Genomic DNA, 18,027 nt, shown 5'->3' with positions numbered 1-18,027 from the left:
GGCTTCTGCGCAGGCGCCAAGCTCGGGGACCGGAAGCGGAAGGCCTGTCGCCTAGGGTCGACACCTCAGTGAGCAGCAGCTATGCGCGGCTCGGAGGAGCCGGGGTCTCGGCCCGCAGCGACCCCGTGCGGGTGCGTGAAGCCGGCTCTGGAAACAGGTAACTTCTGACAGACCCGCGGTTCCGCACCCGAAGGAGGCCTAGGCGCAGGCCGCTGACTTGACGGCAGAGAGGGACACAAGACGCGACAAGTTGAACCAAAGTACGTCATTATACTTATTGCGAAGCCACGGATCACGTGCACGGGCGACCACGTGATTTTGCCGAGGCGAGCGGAATGATGTCATCTCCTGTTGCGGGGTAGCTGCGGCTGGGTCGGGCTTGGCGCGGTGGCTGGAGCAGCCACGTGCTGATCAGCAGCAGCCTTTCTCGCAGAGGTCGTGCTCCTGTGAGAGTGAGGATGCGAACGCCGGTGTTAGCGGGTTTGGAATTAATAAATACGAGAGAGAGGCATCCTGTACTAAGGGAAGTGAGGCGGGAGAGACGGGAAATCTTTTTATACTGGTTCTGGAAGAGATGGGCATGAGTTTGTTTTCACGTCATTATAGAGAGAATATTAGATTAGAAGAAGCAAATGGAAGAAAATTAAAATCTGCTGTCACCCAGAGAAAACCACACTTAATATCCTGGAGTCTACTTTCCATTCCTGTTTCAGTTCATGCACGGTAGAAAAAGGGGATTATGTGACGCCACTGTTTTATGACTTTTTTTCTAAAACTTAAGTTCCCTATAAATCTATGGCCATTAATAATTTTAAGGGATTGCACATTATTCTGCGTTAAAAGAAAAAAATTTTTTAAATTTATTTGAGAGAGGGAAAGCATGCGTTCACATAAGCAAGGTGAAGATGGAGAAGCAGGCTCCCCACTGAGCAGAGAGCCCCATGTAGGGCTCCATCCTAGGACCCTAGGATCATGACCGGAGCCAAAGGCAGATGATTAACCAACTGAGCCACCCAGGCACCCCCATTTTGCTTTAGAGATGTGTTCTGATTAACCAGTTACTTACTGTTGGGCATTTAGGTTACTGCCAGTTTTCAATTGGAAGAAAATTCTTTTTTTTTTTGGAAGAAAATTCTTAAAACTAAAATGTTTGTGCACATGTTATAAAAATTTAACTTAGATTAAATTTACTAAAAGTACTGTAACTTGGTCAAAGGTTGTGCTCATTTAAAAAAAATTATTGCACAGTGCCAGATTACAGGTCTAATATTTCAATATGCAGGAAGGAACAGGGCTCAGAGGTCTACATAGCATGGAATGGGGGAGCTGTAAGTTTGAAATACTGGATGGAGGTTTATTGAATTCACACTGTAGAGAACCTTGATTTTAGTATACAGGCTGCTGTAGCAAGCTCTGTAGAGAACCTTGAATATCAGGTTAGGAAATATAACCTCTGCTAACAGAAAGGTGGAAAATTTAGCAAGAGGGTAGCATAAAATTAAGGAACGCGGAATCTGGAGTATTGATATAGTGCACAAGGGGAAGGGCCTGTAATGGGGACATGAATTAAGACAAGGTTAATTTAACAGTCCAGGCAGGAAGGCAAAAGGACCTGAACTATCTGTCAACACTAAGACATACAGTTAAACTTTGTGTATAAAAACTCTGCATTAGGGCAGCCCGGGTGGCTCTGCGTGCCGCCGTCAGCCCAGGGGTGATCCTGGAGACCTGGAATCGAGTCCCATGTTGGGCTCTGTGCATGGAACCTGCTTCTCCCTCTGCCTGTGTCTCTGCCTCTCTCTCTCTGTCTCTCTCTCTCATATTAATAACTAAATAAATCTTTAAAAAAAAACTCTGCATTAATAACTTGTTGGTTTTTTCTCTTACTACACAATTAATACAGTTGTATTGTTAAAATGAGGCGAAAGCCTGAATAGGAGCTTGGAAAATCAATCTTTGTTGAGCACTTTCTGTTGTACTAGGTGCTTTACATATTTTTTCTATGATACCGAGACATATTATGAGGTTCTCCCCCAAACGTTACTTCCATTGTATTCAGAGTTCTTGTTTTGGTTTCTTTTTAAGATTTTATTTATTTACTCACGAGAGGCAGAGACATAGGCAGAGGGAGAAGCAAGCTCCCTGTGGGGAGCTTGATGCACTTCTCCATCCCAAGACCGCAGGATCATGGCCTGAGCTAAAGGCACATGCTCAACCACTGAGCTACCCAGGTGCCTCTCTTGGTTTTTTTTTTTTTTTTTTTACCCAAACTTAGCTTAATATTGGGCAGTTGTATGCAGTTGGAAAGTGTTTGTTAAGCAAATGAAAGCAGGACACAGGGATCCCATCTTACTAGGTTAGGGGTCCTTTTTTGGCCCTTTTTCTTTATGACATTTTAATGAACACCAAAGAATTGTTTGGCCTCAGTTTCTTCATCTTTAAGGTATTTATTGTCTATTCTACGGGAACATGGATGAGGATAAACAAAAGAATGCCTGTAAACATACTTGGAAAAAAATTTAAAGTCATCAAAAACACACAGTTTAGAAGGGTCTTAGAATCATAATATTGAGAGAGAAAGTAAGTCTGAGAAGAAAACATGCAGTTTGATACCAGTTTTTATGGAGTTCAAAGGCAAAATAAATGAAGTATTATCTAGGCATGCATATTCATGTGATTACAATTATATTAAAGGGAGTGATATGAGATCCCATTCAGAATGGCACCTGTTTATCTCAGGGGGAAAGGATGGGTGTGCCTTAGGAGAAAAGCAATATAAAAGATAAAATTTGTTTGTAAAGTTCTAGTTCTTGGAATGGGTGGTGGGTACACAGGGTTTCATAGTATTATTCTCTGTTATACATTTATTACATATATATAAATAACAGTTTTTATAAGTGAAGAGTGACGAAAGGTGCTATGAGGGACAACACCAGGTCTATAATCTTACCGCCCATGCTGGTGGCACAGACTTAATGGATGCTGGAAATAAAATGATGGTCTAGAGTGTATAACATCTCTTAAAAGAAGTTAGTAAAGCTTTCATGAAATGTTAAAAAAAAAAAAAGTTGTTTGTAAATTCAAAATGCTAGTTGTGGATACCTCGGACTTTAAACCTATATTCATGCTGCTTAGCCAAGTTTTCTTTTCTTTTTCCTTCAAGTTTTCTTCTTTTGAAAGGAATTACTACTTACAAAAAACAAAAGGGATTTCTAATTTTTGTAAAAATTTCAAATACACAAATTACAAAATTAAATAGAAGAATAATGCAAAAATCTCACTGTCCATTTTTACCACTTTACCACATCCAATTTACATGTTACCATATCCATTTTACCAAAATGTTAACATTTTGCTGAATGTCCTTCCAAATAGCTTTCTAGACATGTACAAGTACATATTTAGGTAGATGTATAAACAAACTTGCATAAGGGATTATGTTCTATCACTTTTTATTTTAATTAGTTTAGACTTAAACCTTTTTTCCATGTAACGTGAATTTTTTGAGTACCTATCCCCTTGCATACGATATAGTAGACAGTGAACATAGTAGTAAACAACATAGAAAAACTCCTACCAACATGGAGCTGACATTCTAAAGAGGCAGAGAGCTACTGGTCCATGCCTAACCTGAAATCTACCCTGTCTCTAGATATTTTAATAGTATGATACCATGTACTTTCTTTATTGCTTAAACTGCTTTGCTTCATATGTTCTGTTCTTTTTAAGCAAGTGCCTCTTTATTCGGACATGTTTTCCCCACTATCTGAAAGTAGAGCATGCCTATGAAATTTTTCGTAAGCTGAAATGGTATAATGCAGAGAAGCAATTATCATTAATTTATATGGGAAAATCGTTGAATGTTCCCAGACCCAAAAAATAACCTCTCTCAGGTTTTTCTGTTACTTTAGGTCACATCTTCCTAGGGAATGCAAAAAACAAATCCAGATAAAGCACAGATGCTCACACAGTTCAAAGCTCTGGTGGCTTGATGCTCAGATGCTGAGTGTGGTTCCTGGGGAAGGAGCTGGGTGGGGCTGATCTCCCTGCTTGGGGCACACCCTACATCTATAATAGCTTGCTGCAAAACAAATGCTGAACACTTCACTTTTTGCCTTTTTTGGTAAAATCAGATATTCTCTTCGTATTTCTTTTGATTAGCAAAAACAAGTACTGATATAGGTCTTTTGCAAATGTACAGCAGCTTAACACAAACTTGAAAAGCATGAGGGTGTATACACCTCTGTCTCCTTATCTTTCATTTTTCTTTGCGTTATCTTTCATACTCCAGCCAATTGAAATAGCTTGTTCCCTGCATGTGCTATGGCACTTCACATTTAACTTTGTGCATGTTATTCTATTTTATTTTTAATTTTTAAAAATAATTCATTTATTTTTTAAGAGTATGCGCATGCCCAAGTGTGAGTCGGGGGAGGAGCAAAGGGGGATGGAGAAGGAGAGAATCTCAAGCAGACTCCATGCTCAGCCCGGAGCCCAACTTGGGGCTTGATCGCACAACCCTGAGATATTGACCCAAGCTGAAACCAAGAGTCAGATGCTTAACTAACTGAGTCACCCAGACACTCCAATACTCTTTATTTTAAATACCCTTTTAGCCCTGACCAAAGTCACGTACCTTAGAAATGGTAACAGAATTTGAAATATGGTCATAGTAGAACTTCTAAAAATACCTCCTATCTTTCTTAGACCTGCACTCTTTCTGGCTATCTAATGGGATATAATAATGTCTGTGTAGTTATGAGGCTATTTATATGTATTCATATTATATGAATCATTTTTAATAGTTGCGTAACACTTGGTAGATGTTAAAACTATGAAATCAGTGCATTGAAGAAAACATGTTTTCCTACATTTTTATTTGACATTTTGACTAATGATTTCTTGCCTAATTTTCTTCTGTAGGGAATCTTTTAACTGAGCCAATTGGCTATTTGGAATCCTGTTTCTCAGCGAAGAATGGTACTCCAAGGCAGCCATCTATTTGTAGCCATTCGCGGGCTTGTTTGAGAATTAGAAAGAGCATCTTTAATAATCCTGAACATTCTTTGATGGGCTTAGAACAGTTTTCTCATGTTTGGTAAGTTGTTTATAGTTAGAAGTGGTTCTTTGGGCCAGAACTTGCCCTTGAGTAAAGTACTCCAGGTGAAGGCAACCTTGGGAGTCTGCCATCCAGATCACCTTTATCAGTTGCATGGAACTCCCATACCACATTCATGCACGTGACTGTATATATAACTTGGGCACCCTCATGGAAACTGGGGATCCACTGAGGCGGCACATTCCATTTGCAGTTGGTTCTAATTGTGATGAATTCCTTCCATTGAGCTGAAATCTATATACCTCTTGATTCCGCCTATGGGTCATTATTCTATCTTCTGGACCAGGAGACAGTGAGCTATAGCCTGTAGAATCCATCTACATCCTATCTTTGTAAATAAATTTATGACAACACAACCACTTCCATTCATTCTATCAATACATTCCATTCCATCAATACAATTGTGCATGGCTGTATTGTGGTATGATGGCAGAGTTGAATAGTTACAACAGAGACTGGTTGGCCTGCAAATCCTCAAATATTTACTGTATGATCCTTTACAGAAAAAGTTTGAGACTCTGCTCTAGATCCATGAACAATTAAGTCTATTCTTCCTAAGAGACAAAAGAAACTTTAAAAATCTGGATACTCTAAAGTGTTACCTATATTAGGACCTGTGTTATACTAGTGTTATTGTCACTTGGAATTCTGTCTCTGTCCATTCTTCTCCACTCCAGTATCACCAGTATGACTTGGTCTGATTTTATTAGTGAAGACCTAAAATTAAGTATCTATTCTGAAATAGCTTATTTTTGGTGTTAATTTGGAGATGTGGGTAGAGTAAAAACAACATGTTATCTGATCTAGTTTGTGTGATCTTGGTTGAATTAATTAAATTAAAAACATTGCTGGTATAAAAAAAAATGGATCCAGATCTATATAAAGACATTTTTCTGATTAAAAGAAAGAAGAGAGAGATTTTTTTCTGTATTCCTCCTATTTTTCTTCTATCTCATCCTCACCCCAACACTCTTTAGGGATTTTTTTTTTTTTTTTTAGGGATCATTATTTTTAATAGCTTGGCCTTTTTCTTTTTTAGTACACATAGAAGCATAAACATACACATTGGGAGTGGGTATTTGTTTTAAACAATGGAATATGTTTTCTTAACAGTATATATCATGACTGTACATACAGATTTATCTTTTTTGCTTTAATGGCTGTCTCATTGCAAAATATAGATATACCATGATTTTACCACTTTTTTGTTAATGGATAGTTATTTTGCTATTATAGTAATACTATAACAGACCTTCTTAGACACGATTCTTGGCACTTGTGCATTTTTACAAAGAGGTATCAGAAATGGTTATATTGAGCTAGAGGGTGTGCATATTTATAATATTGGAGAGCTACTGCCAAATTGTGCTCTAAACTCAATTTATATATCAAAACTGTATGAAAATAACCTTCTTCCTACATTCTTGTTAACACTATATGTTACAGTTTTTCTACATTTTTGTCTGATAGGGAAAAACCATATTTTTTTAAGAGTTTATTTATTTACTTATTTGAGAGAGAGAGCGTGCACCAGTGTTTGCATGGGGAGAGGAGCAGAGGGAGAGAATCCCAAGTAGACTCCACGAGGAGTGCGGAGCCTGACATGGGGCTCAATCTCACAACCCTGAGATAATAATCTGAGCTAAAATCAAGAGTCAGATACTCAACCGATTGAGCCAGCCAGGTGCCCCAAGAAAAATAGTATTTTTTTTTTTTTTAGTTAAATGTCTTATTAGTGAGGTTCAACATTTTTCATTTGGTTGCTGCTATTTCTTACTCTTTTATGAATTGCTTATTCATGTTCTTTGCCTAATTTCTTTTGAGTTGCCCTTTCCTTTGTGATTTGTAGGAACACTTTGTATACCACAGATATTAACTCATTGTCCATTGTACATGCAGCAAACATTTTCTCCTGGGATGACATTTTGTTGTCATAAACTTAATGATTTAATGAGTTCATATCTGTTCTTGTTTCTCTTCATGGCTTCCTGCTTTTATGTGTTGTTTAGGAAGGCACTGCCAAGACATTTAACATTTCTGAGCCTGTTTTTCCTCATTCTTAAAGTAGGGGATAAATGACAAATCTTAGGCTTGTCAGGAGAGTTAAATGAGTATAAAACGTCTAGCCGATTGGAAAATAGCAGGCACTTACTCCATAAATATTGCTTATTCAGATACCTGACAAATTTTTTTTTTTAATTTTTTTTTTTATTTTTTAATTTATTTATGATAGTCACACAGAGAGAGAGAGAGACAGAGGCAGAGACACAGGCAGAGGGAGAAGCAGGCTCCATGCACCGGGAGCCTGACGTGGGATTCGATCCCGGGTCTCCAGGATCGCGCCCTGGGCCAAAGGCAGGCGCCAAACCGCTGCGCCACCCAGGGATCCCGATACTTGACAAATATTATTTAAGTTCCTACCACATGCCAGTAATTATGTTAGGAGCAAAGGATATAGAGATCAAACTCTGCCTTCCTTCAGGGAATGAGAATAGCTTTGTTTCTTTCCCCACTGATTACACTGTAATACCATTGAAAGCATTCTGTTTTAATTTGTGGGATTAAAGATTAAAGATTTTTTTCTCCCATCAAATCATTATGATAAATTAACTAGTATTCTCTTCTTACTTGATGGTTTGGTTTATTTTCAATAGGATTTTGTTTGTTTTTCACAAAAATGGTCATTTGAGCTGTAAGGCGAAAGTGCAGCCTCCCAGGCTGAATGGTGCGAAGACTGGAGTTTTCTCCACAAGGAGCCCGCATCGTCCCAATGCGATAGGATTGACCCTGGCCAAGCTGGAAAAGCTAGAAGGTAACACTTTCCGTTTCTACGTTTGTCTTTTCTTTCTTACCTGAAAGAAGTCTTACGAAACCAACCTAGTATTCACTGGCTGTTGTTATTCTGACGAGTACCAATGGTGTTAACCCCTGACAACCACCAGACAAGGAAGAACACGAAATGACTAAAAGAATGTTACCATTTGAAATCAGCTCTCATAAGATGCTCAATTTCATTATCAACACATGTAGTAGAACCTATTACATTATTTAAAAATAATGTATGACTTCATAATTATTAAATTAGTACTTTCTCTGACTTGGAATACAATAAACACAAAATTATTAAAAAATAATTGGACACTTTCAGAATTAACACATAGTAACTGGTTGTATGTGTAGATATGGTAAACATGTGGGGTGGTATTATTTCTTCCTTGCATCTTTGAGGAAATGAACATGCATTGTGGTTCTAGTACAGCTGTTAACTCTGATGTGTGGTAGAGGGTCTGCGATGAATCTCACTATAATACCATTTAAACACCTATCAGATTGTGGAAGTGCCTGTATAGAATACCAGATTAGTTTTAACTATGTTCATATATAATCTAGTGACCAAGCCATACATTTTTTTGAAGCATCCCATTTTTTTAAGTATAATTGACATACTAGTTTGAAGTGTACAATATGATTCAACATTTATATACATTGCAAAATGATCACCACAATAAGTCTAGATAATCATTTATCACCATATAGTTACAAAAATTTTTTTTATGATACGAACTTTCAAGATCTACTCTCAACAACTTTCAAATATATAATACAGTATTATTGAGTATAGTCCCTGTGCTGTACATGACATCCCATGACTTACTTATTTTGTAATTGAAAGTTTTTACCTCTTGATCCTCTTCACCCGTTTCACCTGTCTCCCTACCCTGTTCCCTCTGGCAACCACTGATCTGTTTTCTGTAGAATAGAGTTTTGGTTCGTTGGTTTGTTAGTAAAGCATCCTGTTCTTAAATCACTCTGACCTAATAAGCACATTTGTTAGAGAGGTAGAAGATGAAGTAGCAGGTAGCCTGAGAGTTGGGAGACCATTCCAGGCTTTAGCTTGCTTGTTTGTAAAGTAGGCAAAGGAGTAAGACCTGCCTTCTCTGGGACTCCAGAGTACTTTTTTAAGGATCTTAGGAGGCAGAAGCTCTAAGAGTACTTTTTAGGCTCTTCTGTGCTAAATAGGTAAGACCAGGTATTTCGCTTGTTTTTTGCCAGAACTTGAAATCCCTCCCCTGGGTTTTATTCACGTGGGCCTTGGGTAGGTTTTCCAGGAAAATTCTGTAGCCAGTCCAATGTGAGCTTTATCAAATTGTGATGGCTGACCAGCTTGGGTAACAGTACGGGAACATTTTATGATCATTCGTGCAACCCACACATATTTTCTGAGCACTATGCATGTGCCAGGGATTGTTCTAGGTGCTTAGGGTGTAGTGGCAAACAGATTAAATAAAAATCTCTGCATTACAGAAGAACTTAAAATTCTAATTGGGTATATCAAATTAGAAATGTAAAAGGCAAACACAATAACACTGGAGACATTCTCAACAAATGATGTTATGGTGACTATTAGTGTTTGTGTGGTGCTTTACAGTTAAAAAGAGCATTTGTGTACATTATCTCACAGTGGCTCTTTGGGTTTGATGGAGTAGCAATCCCCCTTTTATGGATGAGGGAGCTGAGGCTCTTTGATGTTTGATAATTTACCTCATTGTATCCAGCCAGTTGGTTGTGTAACTCGATATCCCATGAACTTTTACATATACTACAATACTTTCTTCTTCTGCAGACATTGTTAGGCATATCCATTAGGAAGTCCAAAGTCATTATGCCAGAGTTCCAGGTCATTCACGGTGAGCATGTTTTAGAAAACAGAGTCCTTTGTTAGTCATGGTTTTCTTAAATGAAGACAGAATGCAATGCGATCACATGTAATTTTTGGATTCTCATTTGGCCAGTTTCCCAAGAATCAAGTTAGTTGACTCTGCACCAGTAGCAGGAACTGAACATGCAGCTGTATAAGTGAGACAAAAGACTTGTCCTTAATATTGGGCAATAGTGACTTATATTCTCCTTAATTGTTCGAGTCTTGATGGATGGATTAGATTCCCATTGCTGTGTAACAAATTACCACACACTTAGTCAGTTTAAATAATACTACCTCTTTGAAATATTATTATGTTTCATAAGAATTAGTGTAGAAGTATAGGAACAGCTTAGTCCTCTGCTTAGGATCTTATCAAGCTGCAAATAAGGTGTCATCTGGAGTTTCAACTGTGGAAGAATTTGCTTCCAGGCTCAATTACGTTGTTGGCAGGATTCACTTTCTTGTGACTGTGGGACTGAGAGCCACAATTGCTTGCTGGTTGTTGGCTGGTGGCTGCCCTCAGCTCCTAGACACTCCTGCACTGCCTTGCCACATGGGCTTTCCTAGTGTGACTGCTTACTTCATCAAGCCCACAAGAAGAATATCTTGAGTGCATCTGTCTGCAGGCACAGGAGCCTTAGGTAATATAACATAGTAACCGGAGTGATATCAAGTCACACTTGAGAGATGGGGATTATACAAGGGTGTGAACACCAGGAGGTGGGCATCCTGGGGACCACTGTAGTGTCTGTTTGCCTGGAAACAGTGGAAATCCTCATTGTTCCCACAGATATATTGAGGACTCTGATGTGCCTGGGCCAGAGTTAGAAGCCCCAGTGATACCACTGCTATTCAACATAGTACTGGAAGTCCTAGCTTCAGCAATCAGACAACAAAAAGACATTAAAGGCATTCAAATTGGCAAAGAAGAAGTCAAACTCTCCCTCTTCGCCGATGACATGATACTCTACATAGAAAACCCAAAAGTCTCCACCCCAAGATTGCTAGAACTCATACAGCAATTCGTAGCGTGGCAGGATACAAAATCAATGCCCAGAAATCAGTGGCATTTCTATACACTAACAATGAGACTGAAGAAAGAGAAATTAAGGAGTCAATCCCATTTACAATTGCACCCAAAAGCATAAGATACCTAGGAATAAACCTAACCAAAAGTGTAAAGGATCTATACCCTCAAAACTATAGAACACTTCTGAAAGAAATTGAGGAAGACACAAAGAGATGGAAAAATATTCCATGCTCATGGATTGGCAGAATTAATATTGTGAAAATGTCAATGTTACCCAGGGCAATATACACGTTTAATGCAATCCCTATCAAAATACCATGGACTTTCTTCAGAGAGTTAGAACAAATTATTTTAAGATTTGTGTGGAATCAGAAAAGACCCCGAATAGCCAGGGGAATTTTAAAAAAGAAAACCATATCTGGGGGCATCACAATGCCAGATTTCAGGTTGTACTACAAAGCTGTGGTCATCAAGACAATGTGGTACTGGCACAAAAACAGACACATAGATCAATGGAACAGAATAGAGAACCCAGAAGTGGACCCTGAACTTTATGGTCAACTAATATTCGATAAAGGAGGAAAGACTATCCATTGGAAGAAAGACAGTCTCTTCAATAAATGGTGCTGGGAAAATTGGACATCCACATGCAGAAGAATGAAACTAGACCACTCTCTTTCACCATACACAAAGATAAACTCAAAATGGATGAAAGGTCTAAATGTGAGACAAGATTCCATCATAATCCTAGAGAAGAACACAGGCAACACCCTTTTTGAACTCGGCCACAGTAACTTCTTGCAAGATACATCCACGAAGGCAAAAGAAACAAAAGCAAAAATGAGCTATTGGGACTTCATCAAGATAAGAAGCTTTTGCACAGCAAAGGATACAGTCAACAAAACTCAAAGACAACCTACAGAATGGGAGAAGATATTTGCAAATGATGTATCAGATAAAGGGCTAGTTTCCAAGATCTATAAAGAACTTCTTAAACTCAACACCAAAGAAACAAACAATCCAATCATGAAATGGGCAAAAGACATGAAGAGAAATCTCACAGAGGAAGACATAGACATGGCCAACATGCATATGAGAAAATTCTCTGCATCACTTGCCATCAGGGAAATACAAATCAAAACCACAATGAGATACCACCTCACACCAGTGAGAATGGGGAAAATTAACAAGGCAGGAAACAACAAATGTTGGAGAGGATGCGGAGAAAAGGGAACCCTCTTACACTGTTGGTGGGAATGTGAACTGGTGCAGCCACTCTGGAAAACTGTGTGGAGGTTCCTCAAAGAGTTAAAAATAGACCTGCCCTACGACCCAGCAATTGCACTGTTGGGGATTTACCCCAAAGATACAGATGCAATGAAACGCCGGGACACCTGTACCCCGATGTTTATAGCAGCAGTGGCCACAATAGCCAAACTGTGGAAGGAGCCTCGGTGTCCATCGAAAGATGAGTGGATAAAGAAGATGTGGTTTATGTATACAATGGAATATTACTCAGCTATTAGAAATGACAAATACCCACCATTTGCTTCAACGTGGATGGAACTGGAGGGTATTCTGCTGAGTGAAGTAAGTCAGTCGGAGAAGGACAAACATTATATGTTCTCATTCATTTGGGGAATATAAATAATAGTGAAAGGGAATATAAGGGAAGGGAGAAGAAATGTGTGGGAAATATCAGAAAGGGAGACAGAACGTAAAGACTGCTAACTCTGGGAAACGAACTAGGGGTGGTAGAAGGGGAGGAGGGCGGGGGGTGGGAGTGAATGGGTGACGGGCACTGGGGGTTATTCTGTATGTTAGTAAATTGAACACCAATTAAAAAAAAAAAAAAAGGAAAAAAAAAAAAAAAAGCCCCAGTGATGCAAAGATGAGTCAGTGCTGAAGGGCCTACTCCATTGTCTAGGGAGAGAGACTCTACTAGGTCCTTGCCAGACCATGTGAAAAGGGATATAGCAGAGGTTTGTACATAGGTTTCTCTGTGGAACCCAGAAGAAAGAATACTTATGTGTGAAAGAGCCAGAAAGGCTCTGTAGAAGAGGTATTATAGAAGAGCCTTAAATAACATGTAGGAGTTTGACAGGTAAAGAAGAGGATGGGTTTCCGGGTAGAATGAAAAGGGTGTGTTGGCACCAGGTATAAGAGAGCCCGGTGTGTAAGAGAATTATGAGTAAGTTTGGGGAGGCATAAACAGTTGGTGTTGGTTTTTAATTATTTGCACTGTTCTTGATTGTTACTGTTTCTAAGAGGATATGTTTTTCACATTATAGGTGGAGCTATATACCTTTCTGGAATTGACATGATTCATGGCACACCTGTCCTAGACATAAAGCCCTACATAGCTGAATATGACTCACCTCAAAATTTGGTTGAACCTCTACAGGACTTTAATTTACAGAAAAACCAATATAAACCCAAAAATACATCTCAGTCTAATGGCAAGATTGACAGCTATGACCAGCGACAGATCTCAAGGTGTGATAAACCACAAGCCTATAGTCACACTAAGGAGAAACCTAAATGTCCTGAAGGTAGAACTTCAGAAGACGATATGAAACGTGACAACTCAACAAAAGTCCAGCAAAACTCCCCTCAGCACAGGGAGATAGCAGCAGATTTGGGCTTAGAATCAAGAAATGATGAAAGTCTGAATGTTGTAGAAGAACAAATTGGCCCATATTGCCTGGAGAAGAGCTTTTCAGACAAGATCAGGCACGTTCAGGGTGGTATGGCCGTAGATGAGAAGAGCTTTTCAGAGGAAGGTACAGAAAAGAGGCTAAGGAGTGGGAAAGAAGCAGTGGTTCCAAAAGGAAATAGTGCAGAGTTGCAGCCCATGGCTCTTCACTGCCCTTCCAGGATGGCTGGTGCAGCCCCCCACAGCATGGTCCCTGCCTGGGTGAGAGAGGCCCCTGTGGCCACCTTGGAAGTCCGGTTTACTCCTCACGCAGAGATGGATCTTGAGCACCTCAGTTCAGAAGGTGAACCAGGTTCTTTCTGTTTCTTATGTCTGAATGAGAGCTTTAGCCAAATTTGGTATTTCTGAGGGCAGTTATATAGAGTATTTGTCAGTATGACTGGTTGTAAGAAATGTAGGAGTATAAAATTGTATTTGAGCAAAGGCACCATCTGATGACATACTTTGTTCACCACAGTGAGTCCTAGACATTCAGTAAAGTTTTTGCTGAGAATGGCTGCTGCCTCATGAAGTGGCTCATGATTTAGGGGCTCTTGTCAATCTGTTACAGTAGTTCCTTGAGTTTTCTTTTCTTCTCTCTTTTTTTTTTTAAGATTTATTTATTTATTCATGAGAGACACAGAGAGAGAAAGAGAGAGAGGCAGAGACATAGGCAGAGGGAGAAGCAGGCTCCTTGCAGGGAGCCTGATGCGGGACTTGATCCCAGATTCCAGATCACGACCCGAGCCGAAGGCAGGCCCCCAACCACTGAGCCACCCAGGCATCCCAGTTCCTGGAGTTTTCAAACAGCATTCAGAAGCTAAATTCTTCTTGTTCTGTAAGTTTTTTCATGTGTTTAACTGTCTGACTAGAGAAATACCCCATCTTATTCTATCAGGTGGCTGATAGTTCTACCTCTGACACAGAGCCAGGAGTAAAAGGGAAAGAGTCTCTTAGCACAGTAATTGTCCTCATAAAAGTCCCAGCCCTAGAGACTTCACTGTAGAAGAGAGGCCACAGGGCTTTGACTTGGAGCTTGTTTACTTTAACACGTGGTTTCCCCAGCCTGTAGCAGATCCCAAGCAGCAATATAGAATGAAGAAAGGGGCTGTTATGAGGTGGCTGCAGTGATTCCAGTAAGAAGTAGCCTGTTAGTTGCCAAGGATATGCCTGATTTCATCTGCCACCCAGGGTGTGTTTCTTATTCTTTCCAAAGGCTTTATGTTTAAACAAAGCATTTGATTTCTAGATTGACCTCTTTATTTAAAAAGTTTTGTTTATGAAAGTTGTTTCATCGTTGTATACATTTGATGGGAGGAGGAAGGTCAGTTTTAAAAGAATTTTGTGATAGAACAAAGGAAGCAGTGCTGCCTGGAAGATACTTTATATTTATACTTACCCTTTGGCCTGCAGTTATCAGTGAATGCTTCCCTACTTTGGAAAGTGTTATTATTTTCAAACTATAATGCTGTATATCTGAGAGGTTACAATAAAACTTATTGATTTGAAAAAATCATTTAAAAGAGAAGTTATGAAATGTAACTATAAAACAGGAACAGCAGAATTTGGAGTCAATACAGAAACAAGAAATGACCTCAGAAAGTTTAGTCTAGAAAAGATAAAAGATACTGTAATGGTGGCAGTGTGTTGTTGGTGGAGGTGGGGGGATTGGTGCTGGAATGGAGTGCTTGTGGATAAACGAGAGGGTGAAGGATTGTGACTTGAGGAGCAGGGAGGAAATCTGGGAAGGCTTCCTGGAAGAAAGCCTGGAAGGCTTTCATGTGAGCTAAGCCTGGAAGGCTACGTAGGCAGAGAAGTGAGGCAAGGGCACCTGTGCCAAATGAATAACCAAGCAAAAGGCTGGAGCTTTTCTTACTTACACTGTTACTGAAGAGTGTGATGATTTTGGAATTCCTCTTTTTTAAGTGTGTTTGGAGTCATTTCATGAGGCATACAATAAAGGGATCTTAGCACTGCACAATTGGGCCTTGGTGGGGGTTGTTTTGTTTTGTTTTGTTTTGTTTAAGGATTCCATGTGATTTGCAGTTGAATTGGTTTTTGGTTTTTGACCAAAATGGCTTTATTTACCAACTGACTGGATATAGCCCAGAGTGATTTTTGGCTGTTTTCTAAATATTGAATTTACTTTCAGAAGAATAAGATCCACCATGACTCCAGATGATATTTTGATAAGAACAACATTGTTTAAAGCACATGCCTTCCTGGAAGGAGTTAGCCTTCATTTGGATGTATGTTATGTTGTAGCTGTTAAAAATTAAGTCACAGTTCATTTTTTTAAGTTTTGTACATAACTGTATTTTTAAGAATTAAAATACATCCATGATAATATAGATGTAGGAAGTTTTGCCACTTAACAGGATATACATCTGTTTACCTGAAATACGCACCTTTGGTGCTATGAGGCGGCCTCTTCCCTAGTAATGGCATTCAGTATTTCTTTGTTTGTTTGTTTGTTTGTTTATTTATTATTTATTTATGACTTAGAGAGAGAGGCAGAGAGACAGGAGGAGGGAGAAGCAGGCTCCATGCTGGGAGCCTGTCTTGGGACTCGATTCCGGGACTCCAGGATCGCGCCCTGGGCCAAAGGCAGTCGTGAAACCGCTGAGCCACGCAGGGATCCCCGGCATTCAGCTTTCTCAGAGTATCTATTTTACTTTTTCCAGGACTCTCCCATGTCCTTGTTCCTTAGGGAATGTGGTGTTACTTTTAACTGGGGCTGTGACGCTAGCTCTCTGAGACACTGTCCCTTGCCTATAGCTGGTGCTTTGGTTGTACGTGGGTTTAGTTTTCTTTCCTGTGGCTTTCTGAGAGTGCTGGGACTGTCATGCATTTCCCTGACCATGCCTCCATTCTGAGAAGAAAATGACAAGGAATCAAGTTAAAGGCGTCATTGAACATAGATTTTGTTGAACAAATGAAAATTTGTGGCATGTATAAGTTTACTCTAATAGTAATAAATACATTTGAAAGTGACCTTCTCTGCAACGACTGAATAGATTGCCAAACCCAGTTCATTTCATGTGAAAGTCAAGGAACCAACCAATCTCCGCATTAAAGTTCACTGTAATGAGGGATCCCTGGGTGGCGCAGAGGTTTGACGCCTGCCTTTGGCCCAGGGCGTGATCCTGGAGACCCGGGATCGAATCCCACATCGGGCTCCCGGTGCATGGAGCCTGCTTCTCCCTCTGCCTGTGTCTCTGCGCCTCTCTCTCTCTCTGTGACTATCATAAATAAATAAAAAAAATTAAAAAAAAAAAATAAAGTTCACTGTAATGAAATTTGATCTGCATCATTTTCAGCACTAAGTTATATTTTTCTCATTGCAGATGGCAGTCAGTCTTCATTTAAATATTTTCAATCAGCAGAGGAAGCAAGGCATGCCATTGAGGCTGTGTTGTCAGCCGACCCTCGGTCCATATATCGACGGAAGCTCTGCCAGGACCGCCTTTTCTACTTTACTGTAGACATAGCACACATCACTTGCTGGTTTGGTGATGACTTTGCAGAGGTTCTAAGGATCAAGCCAGCTTCAGAACCTGTTCAGATGACTGATCTTGAGGAGTACTTGGTGTCTCTGGGATCGTAAGTAGCCTCCATCATGCATTTAAAACAGCCTAATCGACTTTGAATTGGCTTTTGGATTATCTATACAAGTTAATGATGTGATGTGTTAATGAGTCTTTGCAGAAAGAACAGTTTGTGATCTCACTGCTTTGATTGATTTGGGTTCAAAATAATTATTCGAAAAACATTTTTAATAAACAGAGATACAAAATTTAGAGAAATATGTGTATGCTTTTCATTTGGTTAATATCAAAGAATCCAAAGGTAATGAAATCTCAGTGATTTCTGAAAGAAGCTGATTGTTTTTGGCACTTGGTAAAACTGGGTAGAGATCATTCTAGCAGGAACTTATAAGCCAGGGGATCTGTTCAACAGTCATACTGGTTTTCCAGTATTGGTTTTCCTGTCTGCAAAAGTTTGACCTATTTCATCATAAAAACTGAGTTACCAACATCTTAGGAAACTAACAGACCAAAAACAAGTGGTATTAAAGCTCTTTAGAGATTAAACCCCTGTGTTTTAGAGACTTTGTCATACACATATTTGTATGTATATTGTATACATATATTTAATCCCGATTCTAAAATACGGACTCTGATCTTTCTTTGGATGTCTTTGTATCAGAAAAGAAAGTCACCCCAGGAATCCAAGAAAATAACTTAATTACTGGTTTATTTCTTATTTATTCTATGAGTATTTACTGAAAGCCTATTATGGGTTAGCTTTTGGTGATAAAATGAGATAAAAACAAGATGCAAAAAAAATAAATAAATAAAATAAAAAAGATGCAGTTCTTACGATAAGTTATAATTAGAGGAGGAGGAAGACATGTGTTACAGTTAGATAAAATATAGCAATTAAGTCTGTACATGGTTCCTACGTAGTACCATGCAGGA

At 39.3% G+C, this 18,027-nt stretch overlaps 1 protein-coding gene across 11 annotated transcripts in view; it reads left to right on the top strand.

Moving 5' to 3' along the window:
* TRMO (tRNA methyltransferase O) overlaps window positions 1–18,027 on the top strand; it is a 197,039-nt gene continuing 179,012 nt past the window's right edge. For 6 of the 11 annotated variants that reach the window (XR_012038327.1, XR_012038326.1, XR_012038325.1 and 3 more), the window contains exons 1-4: window positions 34–157; window positions 4,924–5,098; window positions 7,774–7,931; window positions 10,612–12,441. Coding sequence is in view for 5 of the 11 variants with exons in the window: in XM_072842047.1 (XP_072698148.1) it covers window positions 11,113–12,441 (1,329 nt within the window). In the remaining 6 variants the exon portion in view is untranslated. Of the gene's footprint in view, window positions 261–307; window positions 327–4,923; window positions 5,099–7,773; window positions 7,932–10,611; window positions 12,442–13,142; window positions 13,851–16,893; window positions 17,353–18,027 lie in introns of those variants that run through there. The other 5 variants (XR_012038328.1, XM_072842046.1, XM_072842048.1 and 2 more) reach the window with 5 other exon arrangements.

Source organism: Canis lupus, chromosome 10 (genome assembly GCF_048164855.1).
Source record: "Canis lupus baileyi chromosome 10, mCanLup2.hap1, whole genome shotgun sequence".
In the NCBI taxonomy this organism is placed as follows: domain Eukaryota; kingdom Metazoa; phylum Chordata; class Mammalia; order Carnivora; family Canidae; genus Canis; species Canis lupus.
The sequence above is the reverse complement of the archived record's forward strand: the minus strand, read 5'-3'. Positions and strand labels throughout refer to the sequence as shown.